Below are 23,057 nucleotides of genomic sequence, written 5' to 3'. Positions count from 1 at the left end.
GTCCCTGTGTCCCCCCTCTTGTACTAAGGGATTGGAAGGCTGGGTCGGGTCAGTACCTTATGTCCACTGGACTGGAGAGCGGCGTGGCCCACCTCTACAAGGTTTTTCATTGCAGGACAGGTAGGCCGTTAGAAGGATGTGTGAGTGGGTTGTTTGCGTTGGTGGAATGTACCAGTTTGCTCTCCAATAGCCAAGCCTCACAACAGCAGTGATGGGAAAAAAACAGAGCACTATTTGTTGTGTTCCCTCTCCTACTCTACAGCTCTTTCTCTCTCTTTTCTTCCCTTACCTTCTCTTTGCTTCTTTTTTTCCTGCGTAGGTCTCTCCCTCCCTCTCCCTCTCCCTCCCTCTCCCTTTCCCTTTCTCTCTCTCTCTCTCTCTCCCTCTCCATCTCTCCCTCTCCCTCTCCCTATCCTTCCCCCTGACTTCTTGTCTCTAGCACACCCTGTCTCTCATTTCCTCTCACTCTGTTTCCTTCCTAATTAAGCTATCCATTAATGAGTGCAGGTTATGGTTCACAGCCCCAGCCGCCTACATCCAGTTTGACCTCTCTGTGTTGTACATGTCAGGATGTTCCATGATTGTATGAATCTCCAAAAGATTCCTGAGACCCTGTCTGTCTTAATTCCGTGAGTTATTTGCTTTTTTCACAGTTATGTCTCATTACACTACACTTTTGATGTAACCTTTATTTAACTAGGCAAGTCAGTTAAGGACATAATTCTTATTTACAATGACGGCCTACCCCGGTCAAACGGACCAAGCTGGGCCAATTGTGCGCCACCCTATGGGACTCCCAATCATGACCCAGTTGTGATACAGCCTGGAATCGACCCAGGGTCTGTAGTGACGCCTCTAGCATTACGATGTAGTGCCTTAGACCGCTGCGCCACTCTGGAGCCCTACACTACACTACACTACACCACACCTTGCCTGCCTGAGGGGTAGCTAGCTAGTGCTGTTAATGTTGATCCATTACGATGTAGTGCCTTAGACCGCTGAGCCACTCTGGAGCCCTACACTACACTACACTACACTACACCACACTACACCACACCTTGCCTGCCTGAGGGGTAGCTAGCTAGTGCTGTTAATGTTGATCCATTACGATGTAGTGCCTTAGACCGCTGAGCCACTCTGGAGCCCTACACTACACTACACTACACTACACCACACTACACCACACCTTGCCTGCCTGAGGGGTAGCTAGCTAGTGCTGTTAATGTTGATCCATTACGATGTAGTGCCTTAGACCGCTGAGCCACTCTGGAGCCCTACACTACACCACACCTTGCCTGCCTGAGGGGTAGCTAGCTAGTGCTGTTAATGTTGATCCATTACGATGTAGTGCCTTAGACCGCTGAGCCACTCTGGAGCCCTACACTACACCACACCTTGCCTGCCTGAGGGGTAGCTAGCTAGTGCTGTTAATGTTGATCCATTACGATGTAGTGCCTTAGACCGCTGCGCCACTCTGGAGCCCTACACTACACTACACTACACCACACCTTGCCTGCCTGAGGGGTAGCTAGCTAGTGCTGTTAATGTTGATCCATTACGATGTAGTGCCTTAGACCGCTGCGCCACTCTGGAGCCCTACACTACACCACACCTTGCCTGCCTGAGGGGTAGCTAGCTAGTGCTGTTAATGTTGAACTGCCACCCATGAAGCTGTACTCTCTCATTATCTCGCTCATTTTTTCATGCGCCGAGTTATGGATTTAATCGTTGTCTTACTGCTGTTTGTACTCACTTCAGACTGCATTTGAATATCAGTAAGAAGCTCCTCAAAGCACTTAGCGTCGTGAGCATGTGTTTAGGGTGTTCTCACAGGATTCCCTTTGAGCTACGTTGTGGCCTGTCCATAAATTAGCTGTTAGAAATTTGCAATGGGACTTTTCATTCTGGTTATTATGTTATTTACTGTGTTGTAGCAGTTACATGTTCCAGCTGCTAGAAGGGGAATACCCGTTTGGCAAAAGGCATACCCCCCCCCTCCCCTCCCCTACTGGAACTCAGACTCCTTCTCTCCCAATTCATTGTGAATAGCAGCCCAACTCAAGTGGTTCCCCAGGATGGATGGTGATCAGGAAGTGTATGGGCTTAGCCATGTGGTGGGCCGTGTCTCCAGTCGAGACGTGAATGTTTTTTTCCTGTTCAGATGCCATTACTCAAGCCAAGAGACAGACAGGGGTTCCCTTAAGACTGGTAGTTGAGTTCACTGTGGTGAAAACATGGCTACATTTCCTGTAACAGACAGATTGACACGATGAATGACAGGTTGTTTAAATGTACTTAAATATATTTAATAGCAACACCATAAAGCTTGACATAACCTCCCTCCCTCTCTCCCTCTCCCTTTCTCTCTCTCTCCCTTTCTCTCTCTCTCTCCCTCTCCCTCTCTCCCTCTCCCTTTCTCTCCCTCTCCCTCTCTCTCTCCCCCTCTCCCTCTCTCCCTCTCCCTCTCTCTCTCCCTCTCTCCCTCTCTCCTCCTCTCCCTCTCCCTCTCTTTCTCTCTCTCTTCTCTCTCTCTCCCTTTCTCCCTCTCTCTCTCTCTCTCTCTCTCTCTCTCTCTCTCTCTCCCTCTCTCCCTTTCTCTTTCTCTCCCTTTCTCCCTTTCTCCCTCTCCCTCTCCCTCTCTCTCTCTCTTTCTCTCTCTCCTTCTCTCTCTCTCTCTCCCTCCCTTTCTCCATCTCTCTCTCCCTCTCCCTTTCTCTCCCTCTCTCTCTCCCTCTCTCCCTCTCTCCTCCTCTCCCTCTCCTTCTCTCTCTCTCTCTTTCTCTCTTTCCCTTTCTCCCTCTCTCCCTCTCTCTCTCTCTCCCTCTCTCTCTCTCCCTCTCTCTCCATTTCTCTTTCTCTCCATTTCTCTTTCTCTCCCTTTCTCCCTCTCTCCCTCTCCCTCTCCTCTCTCTCTCTCTCTCTCTCTCTCTCTCTCTCTCTCTCTCTCTCTCGTTTTGTCTTCAGGAAAGGCTGATGTCTTCATTCAACTGGACCTTGAGGCAGAATTCCATTTCACTCATCTAATCATGACCTTCAAGGTGAGATACGCCACGGAGCACTTAAAGCATTAACCTTTAGAAGTGTGTGAAATGTATGCATCATGTGGAAATGCTCTGTGCCTTCATCAAATGTGTCTACACACATCTCATTCCTCTCCTGTCACACAGACGTTTCGCCCAGCAGCCATGGTGATTGAGCGATCGGCAGATTTTGGACGTAACTGGCAGGTGTACCGCTACTTTGCCTACGACTGTGCCTCGGTCTTCCCCGGGATATCCAAAGGTCCCCTGCGCAAGGTGGATGATGTCACCTGTGAGTCCCGCTACTCTGACATCGAGCCATCCACAGAGGGAGAGGTGAGTCTGATTGGCTAGAGATATAGAGAATCACTATTACTAGTGTTCTATAGTAATATAAGTATACTGCAATATATGCCATTTAGTAGACGCCTTTATTCAAAGCGACGTAGTCATGGGTGCATACATTTTGTGTATAGGTGACCCCAGGAATTGAACCCACAATCCTGGCCTTTCAAGCACCATTCTCTACCAACTGAGCCTTACAGGACATACAGTATATATTAATATATCCATAAATGTAGATGTCATTCAACCACCTGTCGTGTCCCTCATCTTCCTCCAGGCCATCTACAGAGTTTTGGACCCTGCCATCCACATTGAGGACCCCTACAGCCCCAACATTCAGAGTAAGAGACCGTCAGCAGTCACTACAACTGGCAACCGCTTACTCCATGTAAAGCCAAATTCACATGGAGGGTAGCTCTCCAGGAACAGGGTTGGAGAACCCTGGTGTGCACCTACAGGAGGGTAGCTCTCCAGGAACAGGGTTGAAGAGCCCTGGTGTGCACCTACAGGAGGGTAGCTCTCCAGGAACAGGGTTGAAGAGCCCTGGTGTGAACCTACAGGAGTGTAGCTCTCCAGGAACAGGGTTGGAGTGTAAACCTACAGGAGGGTAGCTCTCCAGGAACAGGGTTGAAGAGCCCTGGTGTGAACCTACAGGAGGGTAGCTCTCCAGGAACAGGGTTGGAGAACCCTGGTGTGAACCTACAGGAGGGTAGCTCTCCAGGAACATGGTTGGAGAGCCCTGGTGTGAACCTACAGGAGGGTAGCTCTCCAGGAACATGGTTGGAGAGCCCTGGTGTGAACCTACAGGAGGGTAGCTCTCAAGGAACAGGGTTGGAGAACCCTGGTGTGAACCTACAGGAGGGTAGCTCTCCAGGAACAGGGTTGAAGAGCCCTGGTGTGCACCTACAGGAGGGTAGCTCTCCAGGAACAGGGTTGAAGAGCCCTGGTGTGAACCTACAGGAGGGTAGCTCTCCAGGAACAGGGTTGGAGTGTAAACCTACAGGAGGGTAGCTCTCCAGGAACAGGGTTGAAGAGCCCTGGTGTGAACCTACAGGAGGGTAGCTCTCCAGGAACAGGGTTGGAGAACCCTGGTGTGAACCTACAGGAGGGTAGCTCTCCAGGAACATGGTTGGAGAGCCCTGGTGTGAACCTACAGGAGGGTAGCTCTCCAGGAACATGGTTGGAGAGCCCTGGTGTGAACCTACAGGAGGGTAGCTCTCCAGGAACAGGGTTGGAGAGCCCTGGTGTGAACCTACAGGAGGGTAGCTCTCCAGGAACAGGGTTGAAGAGCCCTGGTGTGAACCTACAGGAGGGTAGCTCTCCAGGAACAGGGTTGAAGAGCCCTGGTGTGAACCTACAGGAGGGTAGCTCTCCAGGAACAGGGTTGGAGAACCCTGGTGTGAACCTACAGGAGGGTAGCTCTCCAGGAACAGGGTTGAAGAGCCCTGGTGTGCACCTACAGGAGGGTAGCTCTCCAGGAACAGGGTTGAAGAGCCCTGGTGTGAACCTACAGGAGGGTAGCTCTCCAGGAACAGGGATGGAGTGTAAACCTACAGGAGGGTAGCTCTCCAGGAACAGGGTTGAAGAGTCCTGGTGTGAACCTACAGGAGGGTAGCTCTCCAGGAACAGGGTTGGAGAACCCTGGTGTGAACCTACAGGAGGGTAGCTCTCCAGGAACATGGTTGGAGAGCCCTGGTGTGAACCTACAGCAGGGTAGCTCTCCAGGAACAGGGTTGGAGAGCCCTGGTGTGAACCTACAGGAGGGTAGCTCTCCAGGAACAGGGTTGAAGAGCCCTGGTGTGAACCTACAGGAGGGTAGCTCTCCAGGAACAGGGTTGGAGAACCCTGGTGTGAACCTACAGGAGGGTAGCTCTTCAGGAACAGGGTTGAAGAGCCCTGGTGTGCACCTACAGGAGGGTAGCTCTCCAGGAACAGGGTTGAAGAGCCCTGGTGTGAACCTACAGGAGGGTAGCTCTCCAGGAACAGGGATGGAGTGTGAACCTACAGGAGGGTAGCTCTCCAGGAACAGGGTTAGAGAACCCTGGTGTGAACCTACAGGAGGGTAGCTCTCCAGGAACATGGTTGGAGAGCCCTGGTGTGAACCTACAGGAGGGTAGCTCTCCAGGAACATGGTTGGAGAGCCCTGGTGTGAACCTACAGGAGGGTAGCTCTCCAGGAACAGGGTTGAAGAGCCCTGGTGTGAACCTACAGGAGGGTAGCTCTCCAGGAACAGGGTTGAAGAGCCCTGGTGTGAACCTACAGGAGGGTAGCTCTACAGGAACAGGGTTGAAGAGCCCTGGTGTGAACCTACAGGAGTGTAGCTCTCCAGGAAAAGGGTTGGAGAACCCTGCTGTGAACCTACAGGAGTGTAGCTCTCCAGGAACAGGGTTGGAGAACCCTGACCTACATGATACAGCAACTGCCACCCTGTCATATGCTAATATCAATCAGCCATGCTCATACAATCCCTAAACATAATGGACCATGACGGGCTGCTCTGCTCTCTGATCTGAGGTCTGACGCCTTGTCTACTATGGGAAAGTAGCGAAATGTAAAGAACAGCTGCTGTCTCTCCCCCACACAAGCTGTCCCTTATGTTTCCACTGGCATGGCTTCACTGTTTTCTCAGGAACAAGAGCAGCCTTTCCTAAGTAGTGCCAGGGGAGGTTCTGTTCTTCAGAGTCTTAATGAAACCAAGGTACAGGCTGACCCCGACCCTTTAACTGGTTATGGTTCCACGTTGTCCAGACGGACACACTCTGAATGAGTAGCGAGCGCACTGCCAAGATCATTAATAATCTACACTTGTTTAATAAGGGAACTTGAGTTTAAGTCACTCATTAGCTCTCCCTTATGGTACATATTGGCGATATCGGCGTTAGCTCCAGTTTGACAGAGAGAGAGAGAGAGAGAGAGAGAGAGAGAGAGAGAGAGAGAGAGAGAGACATATTTTTAGAGCGTTCAGTGATTTAAAGTGCTGAAACCTGATGTGTTCCCTCTGTAATGGAAACGGTGGGATCTGTTAGCGTGCCACAGAATATCAACACGGACGGAGGATGTCTTAGAGGAGAGAAGGGCGATATGAAGCCTGACTGTCAGGACTGGTATACGGTTACAGAATGCCTACAGTTTAGTATGGTTTCGTTTGAGCACTTTCCCACGCAGAGATCCTACACAGCAAGATAGCTTAAAGAGGATCGAGGTAATCCTGTCAGGGATGTTGGGGGAGCTTTGGGCAGAAGGTACATTAGTATGTTAATAATACCACTGAAATGACTTTAGCAGTGGCCTGACTGATATTCCTAAGAGTTGGACATGGCTCATTGTGGTGCTGGCAAAAGCCTGATATTCCACAAAGCCCTGTGGAACTGATTGAAGGGAGTGGTGTTTTGCCTGTCAAGGTCCAGAGAACAGACCTCTTCTGTGTGTGAGAAAGGATACGCTCAGATAGCCCAGGAGCACTGATAGGAGCAATGGATTTGAGGCTGCCCCTCTCACCTCTCTCTCGTTTTCACTGTAGTTGACTGTAACAGAGTAACTCTCTCTCTCTCTCTGTTCTTCTTTTACTTCCGTTAATGAAACAGTAACTGTTGAAACTGTATGGTAGTCAAATAGAGGGAGGTAATGGAAGTAACCACACAGAGAATACTAAAAATGTATTTCGTCAGAGTATAGTGAATGTAGCCGCCTCAAAGCACAGATTTTTAGCTTTAGAGGTGTGAATATTGTGACTTCTTTCAACATTCTAAACCTCCCCGTTGTGACATCATGACTTCCAACTTCCATACACTGTAAATGCAACAATGCAACTTTGACACAAATGAGTTACTTTGACCACTTTCCGAACAAGTTAGACAAAAATGTAGAGGGTATGACATCTTTGTTCTCTTCTCTGCTATTCTAATCTGGAATCGGAACAGAAATATATTGTACAGATCTAACGATATACAGCTGTTTAAGTAATCACATCGACAACTTTTCGTCTTAAGTTTTTCAAACAACTGCCGTTTTGACCACCTTCTGGGGAAAAAAATAACATAAGTATCTACTACCAATCAAGAGGTACAGCTGTTTTTAGGAACCACATCAACTAATTTAGCGAACTTCCCACTGTTGAATTAACTACCGTGGAACTTTTCAGGACTTTCAAATTCGAAGCATGAGAGAATGAGTAAACATTGTGACTTTAGACGCTAAACAGCTACCTTGACCCCTTTTCTCAACAAAAACTTGACCGGTATGGCACCTCGATCTACTTTTCTGATATTCAAATCTGATATCAGAACAGCCATAGCTACTCCCGATTATTCCCCCCCCCCCTCCCACAGACACAGACACCATCAACACCTTCAGTTTTATCCTTTGGTGTTGGTATTTTATTAAGATTTGATTATGAAGTTAATGTATGGTTGAAGTTTTTATTTATTTTTCACTTATTTTTAACTTCACCCATGTCTCCTTGTATTCTGTCCTGCATTGCTTGCTGTTTGGGGTTTTAGGCTGGGTTTCTGTACAGCACTTTGAGATATCAGCTGATGTACGCAGGGCTTTATAAATACATTTGATTTGATGTGTATTGTTACAGCTTACTGTGGTATTCTAGTATGAGACTGTATACAGGTGTAGTAGGCCAGTCTGACTGTAATTATTTGTGATGAAATATGTGTTCTAACTGTCTAACACTTCAGGGTAGCCTAGTGGTTAGAGTGTAGAGGTGGCAGGGAAGCCTAGTGGTTAGAGTGTAGAGGTGGCAGGGTAGCCTAGTGGTTAGAGTGTAGAGGTGGCAGGGTAGCCTAGTGGTTAGAGTGTAGAGGTGGCAGGGTAGCCTAGTGGTTAGAGTGTGGAGGTGGCAGGGTAGCCTAGTGGTTAGAGTGTAGAGGTGGCAGGGTAGCCTAGTGGTTAGAGTGTAGAGGTGGCAAGGTAGCCTAGTGGTTAGAGTGTAGAGGCGGCAGGGTAGCCTAGTGGTTAGAGTGTAGAGGTGGCAGGGTAGCCTAGTGGTTAGAGTGTAGAGGTGGCAGGGAAGCCTAGTGGTTAGAGTGTAGAGGTGGCAGGGTAGCCTAGTGGTTAGAGTGTGGAGGTGGCAGGGTAGCCTAGTGGTTAGAGTGTAGAGGTGGCAGGGAAGCCTAGTGGTTAGAGTGTGGAGGTGGCAGGGTAGCCTAGTGGTTAGAGTGTAGAGGTGGCAGGGTAGCCTAGTGGTTAGAGTGTAGAGGTGGCAGGGTAGCCTAGTGGTTAGAGTGTAGAGGTGGCAGGGTAGCCTAGTGGTTAGAGTGTAGAGGTGGCAGGGTAGCCTAGTGGTTAGAGTGTAGAGGTGGCAAGGTAGCCTAGTGGTTAGAGTGTGGAGGTGGCAGGGTAGCCTAGTGGTTAGAGTGTAGAGGTGGCAGGGTAGCCTAGTGGTTAGAGTGTAGAGGTGGCAGGGTAGCCTAGTGGTTAGAGTGTGGAGGTGGCAGGGTAGCCTAGTGGTTAGAGTGTGGAGGTGGCAGGGTAGCCTAGTGGTTAGAGCGTAGAGGTGGCAGGGTAGCCTAGTGGTTAGAGTGTGGCGGTGGCAGGGAAGCCTAGTGGTTAGAGCGTAGAGGCGGCAGGGTAGTCTAGTGGTTAGAGTGTGGAGGCGGCAGGGTAGCCTAGTGGTTAGAGCGTTGGACTAGTAACCGGAAGGTTACAAGTTCAAACCCCTGAGCTGACAAGGTACACATCTGTCGTTCTGCCCCTGAACAGGCAGTTAACCCACTGTTCCTAGGCCGTCATTGAAAATAAGAATTTGTTCTTAACTGACTTGCCTAGTTAAATAAAGGTAAAATAAAAAAATTAAGAATGGTGATAATGTAGTCTATCAAAGTAATTAGACCATTTATTTTTTACTACATTTTAACATGGACTATATTAACTTCTTGGCTTAAATTAAAAATTTTAAACATCTTCCACTACCACAAAATACTTGTAAAGAGTTAAAGCAAGTCCCACCAATTTTTATTCATGGGAAATGACCGTCTAGTTTGTGTTTAAACGCTAAGTTGAAGTGGAGAGAGAAGGCGAGAGAGGCAAGGTGAAATATCTGTCGATGTTCCCCTGAGCAAGGCACTTAACCTAAATTTGCTCGAGGGGCGCCGTACTGCTATGGCTAACCCTGTAACACAACACATTTCACTGTACTTATCCGGTGTACTGTATGTGACAAAACATTATTTAAAAAACATCCATAACCATGCACTGAAACATTGCCTGTAACACTCAGAAACTGACGCTCAGGGCTGTCATAATTGATGGTGTAATTGATGGTTTGGCGGGAGCCTTTCCTTTGGCTTTGAAGGATAGGAATTAGGATGTTCATAAAGCTTGTTGTATACCTCCTAATCTGTCTGTCTGTCTCGCCCCCTTCCTGTCTTCTCCTCCTCTGCCTGCATCGTGTAGATCAGCTGAAGATCACTAACCTGCGTGTGAACTTCACCAAGCTGCACACCCTGGGTGACAACCTGCTGGACTCCCGCGTGGAGATCAAGGAGAAGTACTACTACGCCATGTATGAGCTGATCGTCCGCGGCAACTGCTTCTGCTATGGCCACGCCTCCGAGTGTGCCCCCATCGATGGGATCAAGGATGAGGAGGGCATGGTGAGTAAGTGAAGGAACACAGCACTGCCCCCATGCTGTATGGAGGAAGAACTACCCTATAAAGATTGCTGTTGTCTGAAAACAGAGGTGACTATGCAAACGGAGTTAGAATGGGAGGGTTTGTTCAGGATCCTCTGGGACTAATTCAGCATCTCTGTCTCTCAGGTCCATGGGAGGGTGTGTTTAGGATCCTCTGGGACTAATTCAGCCTCTCTGTCTCTCAGGTCCATGGGAGGGTGTGTTTAGGATCCTCTGGGACTAATTCAGCCTCTCTGTCTCTCAGGTCCATGAGAGGGTGTGTTTAGAATCCTCTGGGACTAATTCTGCCTCTCTGTCTCTCAGGTCCATGGGAGGGTTTGTTTAGGATCCTCTGGGACGAATTCAGCCTCTCTGTCTCTCAGGTCCATGGGAGGGTGTGTTTAGGATCCTCTGGGACTAATTCAGCCTCTCTGTCTCTCAGGTCCATGGGAGGGTTTGTTTAGGATCCTCTGGGACTAATTCAGCCTCTCTGTCTCTCAGGTCCATGGGAGGGTGTGTTTAGGATCCTCTGGGACTAATTCAGCCTCTCTGTCTCGCAGGTCCATGGGAGGGTTTGTTTAGAATCCTCTGGGACTAATTCAGCCTCTCTGTCTCTCAGGTCCATGGGAGGGTGTGTTTAGGATCCTCTGGGACTAATTCAGCCTCTCTGTCTCTCAGGTCCATGGGAGGGTTTGTTTAGGATCCTCTGGGACTAATTCAGCCTCTCTGTCTCTCAGGTCCATGGGAGGGTGTGTTTAGGATCCTCTGGGACTAATTCAGCCTCTCTGTCTCGCAGGTCCATGGGAGGGTTTGTTTAGAATCCTCTGGGACTAATTCAGCCTCTCTGTCTCTCAGGTCCACGGGAGGTGTGTGTGTAAGCACAACACCAAGGGTCTGAACTGTGAGCTGTGTGACGACTTCCATAACGACGTGCCCTGGAGACCGGCTGAGGGACGCAACACCAACGCCTGCAAGAGTGAGTGGTGGTAGAGCACACTATGAGAAGAAACATCTCTAATCTGCAACACATCACTGAATATTATAATGAGCAAACCATGAGAAGGAACATCTCTAATCTGCAACACATCACTGAATATTATAATGAGCACACCATGAGAAGGAACATCTCTAATCTGCAACACATCACTGAATATTATAATGAGCACACCATGAGAAGGAACATCTCTAATCTGCAACACATCACTGAATATTATAATGAGCAAACCATGAGAAGGAACATCTCTAATCTGCAACACATCACTGAATATTATAATGAGCAAACCATGAGAAGGAACATCTCTAATCTGCAACACATCACTGAATATTATAATGAGCACACCATGAGAAGGAACATCTCTAATCTGCAACACATCACTGAATATTATAATGAGCACACCATGAGAAGGAACATCTCTAATCTGCAACACATCACTGAATATTATAATGAGCAAACCAGTCAAAAGTCATAACCAAAGGAATGAGACTCCAATCTTGATTACCATAACAAGAAACATTACATTTCGTATTAATCTCCTACTCATCAGTTACTCATCACACAGCAGTAGTCAAAATCCAATAGAATGAGATTGTAACCAAATCTTAATTTCATGTTTTAATATCTGTCCATTTGTCTCAACCCAGAATGCAACTGTAATGGTCACTCCAACCAGTGTCACTTTGACATGGCGGTGTACCTGTCCACGGGCAATGCCAACGGTGGCGTCTGTGATGACTGTCTCCACAACACCATGGGACACACTTGTGAGATGTGTAAACCCTTCTATTACCTGAACCCCAGCAGGGACATCAGAGACCCAGGAGTCTGTAGTGGTGAGTAGAGGGGGTCTGGAATCAAATACATCAGAGACCCAGGAGTCTGTAGTGGTGAGTAGAGGGGGTCTGGAATCAAATACATCAGAGACCCAGGAGTCTGTAGTGGTGAGTAGAGGGGGTCTGGAATCAAATACATCAGAGACCCAGGAGTCTGTAGTGGTGAGTAGAGGGGGTCTGGAATCAAATACATCAGAGACCCAGGAGTCTGTAGTGGTGAGTAGAGGGGGTCTGGAATCAATTACATCAGAGACCCAGGAGTCTGTAGTGGTGAGTAGAGGGGGTCTGGAATCAATTACACCAGAGACCCAGGAGTCTGTAGTGGTGAGTAGAGGGGGTCTGGAATCAATTACATCAGAGACCCAGGAGTCTGTAGTGGTGAGTAGAGGGGGTCTGGAATCAATTACATCAGAGACCCAGGAGTCTGTAGTGGTGAGTAGAGGGGTCTGGAATCAATTACATCAGAGACCCAGGAGTCTGTAGTGGTGAGTAGAGGGGGTCTGGAATCAATTACATCAGAGACCCAGGAGTCTGTAGTGGTGAGTAGAGGGGGTCTGGAATCAATTACATCAGAGACCCAGGAGTCTGTAGTGGTGAGTAGAGGGGTCTGGAATCAATTACATCAGAGACCCAGGAGTCTGTAGTGGTGAGTAGAGGGTGTCTGGAATCAAATACCTCAGAGACCCAGGAGTCTGTAGTGGTGAGTAGAGGGGGTCTGGAATCAAATACATCAGAGACCCAGGAGTCTGTAGTGGTGAGTAGAGGGGGTGTGGAATCAAATACCTCAGAGACCCAGGAGTAGAGGGGGTCTGGAATCAAATACATCAGAGACCCAGGATTCTGTAGTGGTGAGTAGAGGGGGTCTGGAATCAAATACATCAGAGACCCAGGAGTCTGTAGTGGTGAGTAGAGGGGGTGTGAAATAAAATACCTCAGCGACCCAGGAGTCTGTAGTGGTGAGTAGAGGGGGTCTGGAATCAAATACATCAGCGACCCAGGAGTCTGTAGTGGTGTGTAGAGGGGGTCTGGAATCAATTACATCAGAGACCCAGGAGTCTGTAGTGGTGAGTAGAGGGGGTCTGGAATCAAATACATCAGAGACCCAGGAGTCTGTAGTGGTGAGTAGAGGGGGTGTGGAATCAAATACCTCAGAGACCCAGGAGTAGAGGGGGTCTGGAATCAAATACATCAGAGACCCAGGAGTCTGTAGTGGTGAGTAGAGGGGGTCTGGAATCAAATACATCAGAGACCCAGGAGTCTGTAGTGGTGAGTAGAGGGGGTCTGGAATCAAATACATCAGAGACCCAGGAGTCTGTAGTGGTGAGTAGAGGGGTCTGGAATCAAATACATCAGAGACCCAGGAGTCTGTAGTGGTGAGTAGAGGGGGTCTGGAATCAAATACATCAGAGACCCAGGAGTCTGTAGTGGTGAGTAGAGGGGTCTGGAATCAATTACATCAGAGACCCAGGAGTCTGTAGTGGTGAGTAGAGGGGGTCTGGAATCAATTACATCAGAGACCCAGGAGTCTGTAGTGGTGAGTAGAGGGGTCTGGAATCAAATACATCAGAGACCCAGGAGTCTGTAGTGGTGAGTAGAGGGGTCTGGAATCAAATACATCAGAGACCCAGGAGTCTGTAGTGGTGAGTAGAGGGGTCTGGAATCAAATACATCAGAGACCCAGGAGTCTGTAGTGGTGAGTAGAGGGGGTCTGGAATCAAATACATCAGAGACCCAGGAGTCTGTAGTGGTGAGTAGAGGGGGTCTGGAATCAATTACATCAGAGACCCAGGAGTCTGTAGTGGTGAGTAGAGGGGGTCTGGAATCAATTACACCAGAGACCCAGGAGTCTGTAGTGGTGAGTAGAGGGGGTCTGGAATCAATTACATCAGAGACCCAGGAGTCTGTAGTGGTGAGTAGAGGGGGTCTGGAATCAATTACATCAGAGACCCAGGAGTCTGTAGTGGTGAGTAGAGGGGGTCTGGAATCAATTACATCAGAGACCCAGGAGTCTGTAGTGGTGTGTAGAGGGGGTCTGGAATCAATTACATCAGAGACCCAGGAGTCTGTAGTGGTGAGTAGAGGGGGTCTGGAATCAAATACATCAGAGACCCAGGAGTCTGTAGTGGTGAGTAGAGGGGGTGTGGAATCAAATACCTCAGAGACCCAGGAGTAGAGGGGGTCTGGAATCAAATACATCAGAGACCCAGGATTCTGTAGTGGTGAGTAGAGGGGGTCTGGAATCAAATACATCAGAGACCCAGGAGTCTGTAGTGGTGAGTAGAGGGGTGTGAAATAAAATACCTCAGCGACCCAGGAGTCTGTAGTGGTGAGTAGAGGGGGTCTGGAATCAAATACATCAGCGACCCAGGAGTCTGTAGTGGTGTGTAGAGGGGGTCTGGAATCAATTACATCAGAGACCCAGGAGTCTGTAGTGGTGAGTAGAGGGGGTCTGGAATCAAATACATCAGAGACCCAGGAGTCTGTAGTGGTGAGTAGAGGGGTGTGGAATCAAATACCTCAGAGACCCAGGAGTAGAGGGGTCTGGAATCAAATACATCAGAGACCCAGGAGTCTGTAGTGGTGAGTAGAGGGGTCTGGAATCAAATACATCAGAGACCCAGGAGTCTGTAGTGGTGAGTAGAGGGGGTCTGGAATCAAATACATCAGAGACCCAGGAGTCTGTAGTGGTGAGTAGAGGGGGTCTGGAATCAAATACATCAGAGACCCAGGAGTCTGTAGTGGTGAGTAGAGGGGGTCTGGAATCAAATACATCAGAGACCCAGGAGTCTGTAGTGGTGAGTAGAGGGGGTCTGGAATCAATTACATCAGAGACCCAGGAGTCTGTAGTGGTGAGTAGAGGGGGTCTGGAATCAATTACATCAGAGACCCAGGAGTCTGTAGTGGTGAGTAGAGGGGGTCTGGAATCAAATACATCAGAGACCCAGGAGTCTGTAGTGGTGAGTAGAGGGGGTCTGGAATCAAATACATCAGAGACCCAGGAGTCTGTAGTGGTGAGTAGAGGGGTCTGGAATCAAATACATCAGAGACCCAGGAGTCTGTAGTGGTGAGTAGAGGGGGTCTGGAATCAAATACATCAGAGACCCAGGAGTCTGTAGTGGTGAGTAGAGGGGGTCTGGAATCAATTACATCAGAGACCCAGGAGTCTGTAGTGGTGAGTAGAGGGGGTCTGGAATCAATTACACCAGAGACCCAGGAGTCTGTAGTGGTGAGTAGAGGGGGTCTGGAATCAATTACATCAGAGACCCAGGAGTCTGTAGTGGTGAGTAGAGGGGTCTGGAATCAATTACATCAGAGACCCAGGAGTCTGTAGTGGTGAGTAGAGGGGGTCTGGAATCAATTACATCAGAGACCCAGGAGTCTGTAGTGGTGTGTAGAGGGGGTCTGGAATCAATTACATCAGAGACCCAGGAGTCTGTAGTGGTGAGTAGAGGGGGTCTGGAATCAAATACATCAGAGACCCAGGAGTCTGTAGTGGTGAGTAGAGGGGGTGTGGAATCAAATACCTCAGAGACCCAGGAGTAGAGGGGGTCTGGAAACAAATACATCAGAGACCCAGGATTCTGTAGTGGTGAGTAGAGGGGGTCTGGAATCAAATACATCAGAGACCCAGGAGTCTGTAGTGGTGAGTAGAGGGGGTGTGAAATAAAATACCTCAGCGACCCAGGAGTCTGTAGTGGTGAGTAGAGGGGGTCTGGAATCAAATACATCAGCGACCCAGGAGTCTGTAGTGGTGTGTAGAGGGGGTCTGGAATCAAATACATCAGAGACCCAGGAGTCTGTAGTGGTGAGTAGAGGGGGTCTGGAATCAAATACATCAGAGACCCAGGAGTCTGTAGTGGTGAGTAGAGGGGGTGTGGAATCAAATACCTCAGAGACCCAGGAGTAGAGGGGTCTGGAATCAAATACATCAGAGACCCAGGAGTCTGTAGTGGTGAGTAGAGGGGTCTGGAATCAAATACATCAGAGACCCAGGAGTCTGTAGTGGTGAGTAGAGGGGGTCTGGAATCAATTACATCAGAGACCCAGGAGTCTGTAGTGGTGAGTAGAGGGGGTCTGGAATCAATTACATCAGAGACCCAGGAGTCTGTAGTGGTGAGTAGAGGGGGTCTGGAATCAAATACCTCAGAGACCCAGGAGTATGTAGTGGTGAGTAGAGGGGGTCTGGAATCAAATACATCAGAGACCCAGGAGTCTGTAGTGGTGAGTAGAGGGGGTGTGGAATCAAATACCTCAGAGACCCAGGAGTAGAGGGGGTCTGGAATCAAATACCTCAGAGACCCAGGAGTCTGTAGTGGTGAGTAGAGGGGGTCTGGAATCAAATACATCAGAGACCCAGGAGTCTGTAGTGGTGAGTAGAGGGGGTGTGGAATCAAATACCTCAGAGACCCAGGAGTAGAGGGGGTCTGGAATCAAATACATCAGAGACCCAGGAGTCTGTAGTGGTGAGTAGAGGGGGTCTGGAATCAAATACATCAGAGACCCAGGAGTCTGTAGTGGTGAGTAGAGGGGGTGTGAAATAAAATACCTCAGCGACCCAGGAGTCTGTAGTGGTGAGTAGAGGGGGTCTGGAATCAAATACATCAGCGACCCAGGAGTCTGTAGTGGTGTGTAGAGGGGGTCTGGAATCAAATACATCAGCGACCCAGGAGTCTGTAGTGGTGAGTAGAGGGGGTCTGGAATCAAATACATCAGAAACCCAGGAGTCTGTAGTGGTGAGTAGAGGGGATGTGGAATCAAATACCTCAGAGACCCAGGAGTCTGTAGTGGTGCGTAGAGGGGGTCTGGAATCAAATACCTCAGAGACCCAGGAGTCTGTAGTGGTGAGTAGAGGGGATGTGGAATCAAATACCTCAGAGACCCAGGAGTCTGTAGTGGTGCGTAGAGGGGGTCTGGAATCAAATACATCAGAGACCCAGGAGTCTGTAGTGGTGAGTAGAGGGGGTCTGGAATCAAATACATCAGAGACCCAGGAGTCTGTAGTGGTGAGTAGAGGGGGTCTGGAATCAATTACATCAGAGACCCAGGAGTCTGTAGTGGTGAGTAGAGGGGTCTGGAATCAATTACATCAGAGACCCAGGAGTCTGTAGTGGTGAGTAGAGGGGGTCTGGAATCAATTACATCAGAGACCCAGGAGTCTGTAGTGGTGAGTAGAGGGGGTCTGGAATCAATTACATCAGAGACCCAGGAGTCTGTAGTGGTGAGTAGAGGGGGTCTGGAATCAATTACATCAGAGACCCAGGAGTCTGTAGTGGTGAGTAGAGGGTGTCTGGAATCAAATACCTCAGAGACCCAGGAGTCTGTAGTGGTGAGTAGAGGGGGTCTGGAATCAAATACATCAGAGACCCAGGAGTCTGTAGTGGTGAGTAGAGGGGGTGTGGAATCAAATACCTCAGAAACCCAGGAGTAGAGGGGGTCTGGAATCAAATACATCAGAGACCCAGGATTCTGTAGTGGTGAGTAGAGGGGGTCTGGAATCAAATACATCAGAGACCCAGGAGTCTGTAGTGGTGAGTAGAGGGGGTGTGAAATAAAATACCTCAGCGACCCAGGAGTCTGTAGTGGTGAGTAGAGGGGGTCTGGAATCAAATACATCAGCGACCCAGGAGTCTGTAGTGGTGTGTAGAGGGGGTCTGGAATCAATTACATCAGAGACCCAGGAGTCTGTAGTGGTGAGTAGAGGGGTCTGGAATCAAATACATCAGAGACCCAGGAGTCTGTAGTGGTGAGTAGAGGGGTGTGGAATCAAATACCTCAGAGACCCAGGAGTAGAGGGGGTCTGGAATCAAATACATCAGAGACCCAGGAGTCTGTAGTGGTGAGTAGAGGGGGTCTGGAATCAAATACATCAGAGACCCAGGAGTCTGTAGTGGTGAGTAGAGGGGGTCTGGAATCAAATACATCAGAGACCCAGGAGTCTGTAGTGGTGAGTAGAGGGGGGTCTGGAATCAAATACATCAGAGACCCAGGAGTCTGTAGTGGTGAGTAGAGGGGTCTGGAATCAAATACATCAGAGACCCAGGAGTCTGTAGTGGTGAGTAGAGGGGGTCTGGAATCAATTACATCAGAGACCCAGGAGTCTGTAGTGGTGAGTAGAGGGGGTCTGGAATCAATTACATCAGAGACCCAGGAGTCTGTAGTGGTGAGTAGGGGGTCTGGAATCAAATACATCAGAGACCCAGGAGTCTGTAGTGGTGAGTAGGGGGTCTGGAATCAAATACATCAGAGACCCAGGAGTCTGTAGTGGTGAGTAGGGGGTCTGGAATCAAATACATCAGAGACCCAGGAGTCTGTAGTGGTGAGTAGAGGGGGTCTGGAATCAAATACATCAGAGACCCAGGAGTCTGTAGTGGTGAGTAGAGGGGTCTGGAATCAATTACATCAGAGACCCAGGAGTCTGTAGTGGTGAGTAGAGGGGGTCTGGAATCAATTACACCAGAGACCCAGGAGTCTGTAGTGGTGAGTAGAGGGGTCTGGAATCAATTACATCAGAGACCCAGGAGTCTGTAGTGGTGAGTAGAGGGGGTCTGGAATCAATTACATCAGAGACCCAGGAGTCTGTAGTGGTGAGTAGAGGGGTCTGGAATCAATTACATCAGAGACCCAGGAGTCTGTAGTGGTGAGTAGAGGGGGTCTGGAATCAATTACATCAGAGACCCAGGAGTCTGTAGTGGTGAGTAGAGGGGGTCTGGAATCAATTACATCAGAGACCCAGGAGTCTGTAGTGGTGAGTAGAGGGGGTCTGGAATCAATTACATCAGAGACCCAGGAGTCTGTAGTGGTGAGTAGAGGGGGTCTGGAATCAATTACATCAGAGACCCAGGAGTCTGTAGTGGTGAGTAGAGGGTGTCTGGAATCAAATACCTCAGAGACCCAGGAGTCTGTAGTGGTGAGTAGAGGGGTCTGGAATCAAATACATCAGAGACCCAGGAGTCTGTAGTGGTGAGTAGAGGGGGTGTGGAATCAAATACCTCAGAGACCCAGGAGTAGAGGGGGTCTGGAATCAAATACATCAGAGACCCAGGATTCTGTAGTGGTGAGTAGAGGGGGTCTGGAATCAAATACATCAGAGACCCAGGAGTCTGTAGTGGTGAGTAGAGGGGGTGTGAAATAAAATACCTCAGCGACCCAGGAGTCTGTAGTGGTGAGTAGAGGGGGTCTGGAATCAAATACATCAGCGACCCAGGAGTCTGTAGTGGTGTGTAGAGGGGGTCTGGAATCAAATACATCAGAGACCCAGGAGTCTGTAGTGGTGAGTAGAGGGGGTCTGGAATCAAATACATCAGAGACCCAGGAGTCTGTAGTGGTGAGTAGAGGGGGTCTGGAATCAAATACATCAGAGACCCAGGAGTCTGTAGTGGTGAGTAGAGGGGGTCTGGAATCAAATACATCAGAGACCCAGGAGTCTGTAGTGGTGAGTAGAGGGGGTCTGGAATCAATTACATCAGAGACCCAGGAGTCTGTAGTGGTGAGTAGAGGGGGTCTGGAATCAATTACATCAGAGACCCAGGAGTCTGTAGTGGTGAGTAGAGGGGGTCTGGAATCAAATACCTCAGAGACCCAGGAGTATGTAGTGGTGAGTAGAGGGGGTCTGGAATCAAATACATCAGAGACCCAGGAGTCTGTAGTGGTGAGTAGAGGGGGTGTGGAATCAAATACCTCAGAGACCCAGGAGTAGAGGGGGTCTGGAATCAAATACCTCAGAGACCCAGGAGTCTGTAGTGGTGAGTAGAGGGGGTCTGGAATCAAATACATCAGAGACCCAGGAGTCTGTAGTGGTGAGTAGAGGGGTGTGGAATCAAATACCTCAGAGACCCAGGAGTAGAGGGGGTCTGGAATCAAATACATCAGAGACCCAGGAGTCTGTAGTGGTGAGTAGAGGGGGTCTGGAATCAAATACATCAGAGACCCAGGAGTCTGTAGTGGTGAGTAGAGGGGGTGTGAAATAAAATACCTCAGCGACCCAGGAGTCTGTAGTGGTGAGTAGAGGGGGTCTGGAATCAAATACATCAGCGACCCAGGAGTCTGTAGTGGTGTGTAGAGGGGGTCTGGAATCAAATACATCAGCGACCCAGGAGTCTGTAGTGGTGAGTAGAGGGGGTCTGGAATCAAATACATCAGAAACCCAGGAGTCTGTAGTGGTGAGTAGAGGGGATGTGGAATCAAATACCTCAGAGACCCAGGAGTCTGTAGTGGTGCGTAGAGGGGGTCTGGAATCAAATACCTCAGAGACCCAGGAGTCTGTAGTGGTGAGTAGAGGGGATGTGGAATCAATACCTCAGAGACCCAGGAGTCTGTAGTGGTGCGTAGAGGGGGTCTGGAATCAAATACATCAGAAACCCAGGAGTCTAGTGGTGAGTAGAGGGGATGTGGAATCAAATACCTCAGAGACCCAGGAGTCTGTAGTGGTGCGTAGAGGGGGTCTGGAATCAAATACCTCAGAGACCCAGGAGTCTGTAGTGGTGAGTAGAGGGGGTGTGGAATCAAATACCTCAGAGACCCAGGAGTAGAGGGGGTCTGGAATCAAATACATCAGAGACCCAGGAGTCTGTAGTGGTGAGTAGAGGGGGTCTGGAATCAATTACACCAGAGACCCAGGAGTCTGTAGTGGTGAGTAGAGGGGGTCTGGAATCAATTACATCAGAGACCCAGGAGTCTGTAGTGGTGAGTAGAGGGGGTCTGGAATCAATTACATCGGAGACCCAGGAGTCTGTAGTGGTGAGTAGAGGGGGTCTGGAATCAATTACATCAGAGACCCAGGAGTCTGTAGTGGTGAGTAGAGGGGGTCTGGAATCAATTACATCAGAGACCCAGGAGTCTGTAGTGGTGAGTACAGGGGGTCTGGAATCAATTACATCAGAGACCCAGGAGTCTGTAGTGGTGAGTAGAGGGGGTCTGGAATCAATTACATCAGAGACCCAGGAGTCTGTAGTGGTGAGTAGAGGGGGTCTGGAATCAATTACATCAGAGACCCAGGAGTCTGTAGTGGTGAGTAGAGGGTGTCTGGAATCAAATACCTCAGAGACCCAGGAGTCTGTAGTGGTGAGTAGAGGGGGTCTGGAATCAAATACATCAGAGACCCAGGAGTCTGTAGTGGTGAGTAGAGGGGGTGTGGAATCAAATACCTCAGAGACCCAGGAGTAGAGGGGGTCTGGAATCAAATACATCAGAGACCCAGGAGTCTGTAGTGGTGAGTAGAGGGGGTCTGGAATCAAATACATCAGAGACCCAGGAGTCTGTAGTGGTGAGTAGAGGGGGTGTGAAATAAAATACATCAGCGACCCAGGAGTCTGTAGTGGTGAGTAGAGGGGGTCTGGAATCAAATACATCAGCGACCCAGGAGTCTGTAGTGGTGTGTAGAGGGGGTCTGGAATCAAATACATCAGAGACCCAGGAGTCTGTAGTGGTGAGTAGAGGGGGTCTGGAATCAAATACATCAGAGACCCAGGAGTCTGTAGTGGTGAGTAGAGGGGGTGTGGAATCAAATACCTCAGAGACCCAGGAGTAGAGGGGGTCTGGAATCAAATACATCAGAGACCCAGGAGTCTGTAGTGGTGAGTAGAGGGGGTCTGGAATCAAATACATCAGAGACCCAGGAGTCTGTAGTGGTGAGTAGAGGGGGTCTGGAATCAAATACATCAGAGACCCAGGAGTCTGTAGTGGTGAGTAGAGGGGGTCTGGAATCAATTACATCAGAGACCCAGGAGTCTGTAGTGGTGAGTAGAGGGGGTCTGGAATCAATTACATCAGAGACCCAGGAGTCTGTAGTGGTGAGTAGAGGGGGTCTGGAATCAATTACATCAGAGACCCAGGAGTCTGTAGTGGTGAGTAGAGGGGGTCTGGAATCAAATACCTCAGAGACCCAGGAGTCTGTAGTGGTGAGTAGAGGGGGTCTGGAATCAAATACATCAGAGACCCAGGAGTCTGTAGTGGTGAGTAGAGGGGGTGTGGAATCAAATACCTCAGAGACCCAGGAGTAGAGGGGGTCTGGAATCAAATACATCAGAGACCCAGGAGTCTGTAGTGGTGAGTAGAGGGGGTCTGGAATCAAATACATCAGAGACCCAGGAGTCTGTAGTGGTGAGTAGAGGGGGTGTGAAATAAAATACATCAGAAACCCAGGAGTCTAGTGGTGAGTAGAGGGGATGTGGAATCAAATACCTCAGAGACCCAGGAGTCTGTAGTGGTGCGTAGAGGGGGTCTGGAATCAAATACCTCAGAGACCCAGGAGTCTGTAGTGGTGAGTAGAGGGGATGTGGAATCAAATACCTCAGAGACCCAGGAGTAGAGGGGGTCTGGAATCAAATACATCAGAGACCCAGGAGTCTGTAGTGGTGAGTAGAGGGGGTCTGGAATCAAATACATCAGAGACCCAGGAGTCTGTAGTGGTGAGTAGAGGGGGTGTGAAATAAAATACCTCAGCGACCCAGGAGTCTGTAGTGGTGAGTAGAGGGGGTCTGGAATCAAATACATCAGCGACCCAGGAGTCTGTAGTGGTGCGTAGAGGGGGTCTGGAATCAAATACATCAGAAACCCAGGAGTCTAGTGGTGAGTAGAGGGGATGTGGAATCAAATACCTCAGAGACCCAGGAGTCTGTAGTGGTGCGTAGAGGGGGTCTGGAATCAAATACCTCAGAGACCCAGGAGTCTGTAGTGGTGAGTAGAGGGGATGTGGAATCAAATACCTCAGAGACCCAGGAGTCTGTAGTGGTGAGTAGAGGGGGTCTGGAATCAAATACCTCAGAGACCCAGGAGTCTGTAGTGGTGCGTAGAGGGGGTCTGGAATCAAATACATCAGAAACCCAGGAGTCTGTAGTGGTGCGTAGAGGGGGTCGACTGATCGCGTCTCAGGGCTGGGACATAGGAACTGTGTGTCTATTTCTTACATTATCAGACTGTGTATGAGTGATGATAGGTACGTATGAAGGTTATTTTCTCGTTGAAACCCTGCCATCACTTTATGTCCAGGAGATTTTGCGTTTCCATGTTTTCTCGGTAGTGTGTGTGTGTGTCCGTGATGGTTATTAAAGCTGAGATCTGCAGGTGAGACGGAGCAACTGGTCGCCCCGCAGGCGCATTTGTTATTGTTTTTATTTTGTTTACAAAAGGAGGAGAGCAGCGTCAAGCATCTTGGTACACAGAACATATTCTGTTTATAAGAGGAGGAGAGGAGCGTCAAGCATCTTGGTACACAGAACATATTCTGTTTATAAGAGGAGGA

General features: G+C 49.2%; 1 protein-coding gene across 1 annotated transcript in view; it reads left to right on the top strand.

Annotated features, from left to right (window-relative positions):
- The window catches only part of LOC115117902 (laminin subunit beta-2-like), a 98,060-nt gene that overhangs the window by 44,033 nt on the left and 30,970 nt on the right, over window positions 1-23,057 (top strand). Inside the window, exons 5-10 of the mRNA XM_065005223.1 lie at window positions 2,965-3,038; window positions 3,168-3,356; window positions 3,643-3,706; window positions 9,771-9,970; window positions 10,844-10,964; window positions 11,630-11,818. Coding sequence (XP_064861295.1) covers window positions 2,965-3,038; window positions 3,168-3,356; window positions 3,643-3,706; window positions 9,771-9,970; window positions 10,844-10,964; window positions 11,630-11,818 — 837 coding nt within the window. The remainder of the gene's footprint in view (window positions 1-2,964; window positions 3,039-3,167; window positions 3,357-3,642; window positions 3,707-9,770; window positions 9,971-10,843; window positions 10,965-11,629; window positions 11,819-23,057) is intronic.

This window comes from Oncorhynchus nerka, linkage group LG20, assembly GCF_034236695.1.
Source record: "Oncorhynchus nerka isolate Pitt River linkage group LG20, Oner_Uvic_2.0, whole genome shotgun sequence".
NCBI lineage: Eukaryota > Metazoa > Chordata > Actinopteri > Salmoniformes > Salmonidae > Oncorhynchus > Oncorhynchus nerka.
The sequence above is the reverse complement of the archived record's forward strand: the minus strand, read 5'-3'. Positions and strand labels throughout refer to the sequence as shown.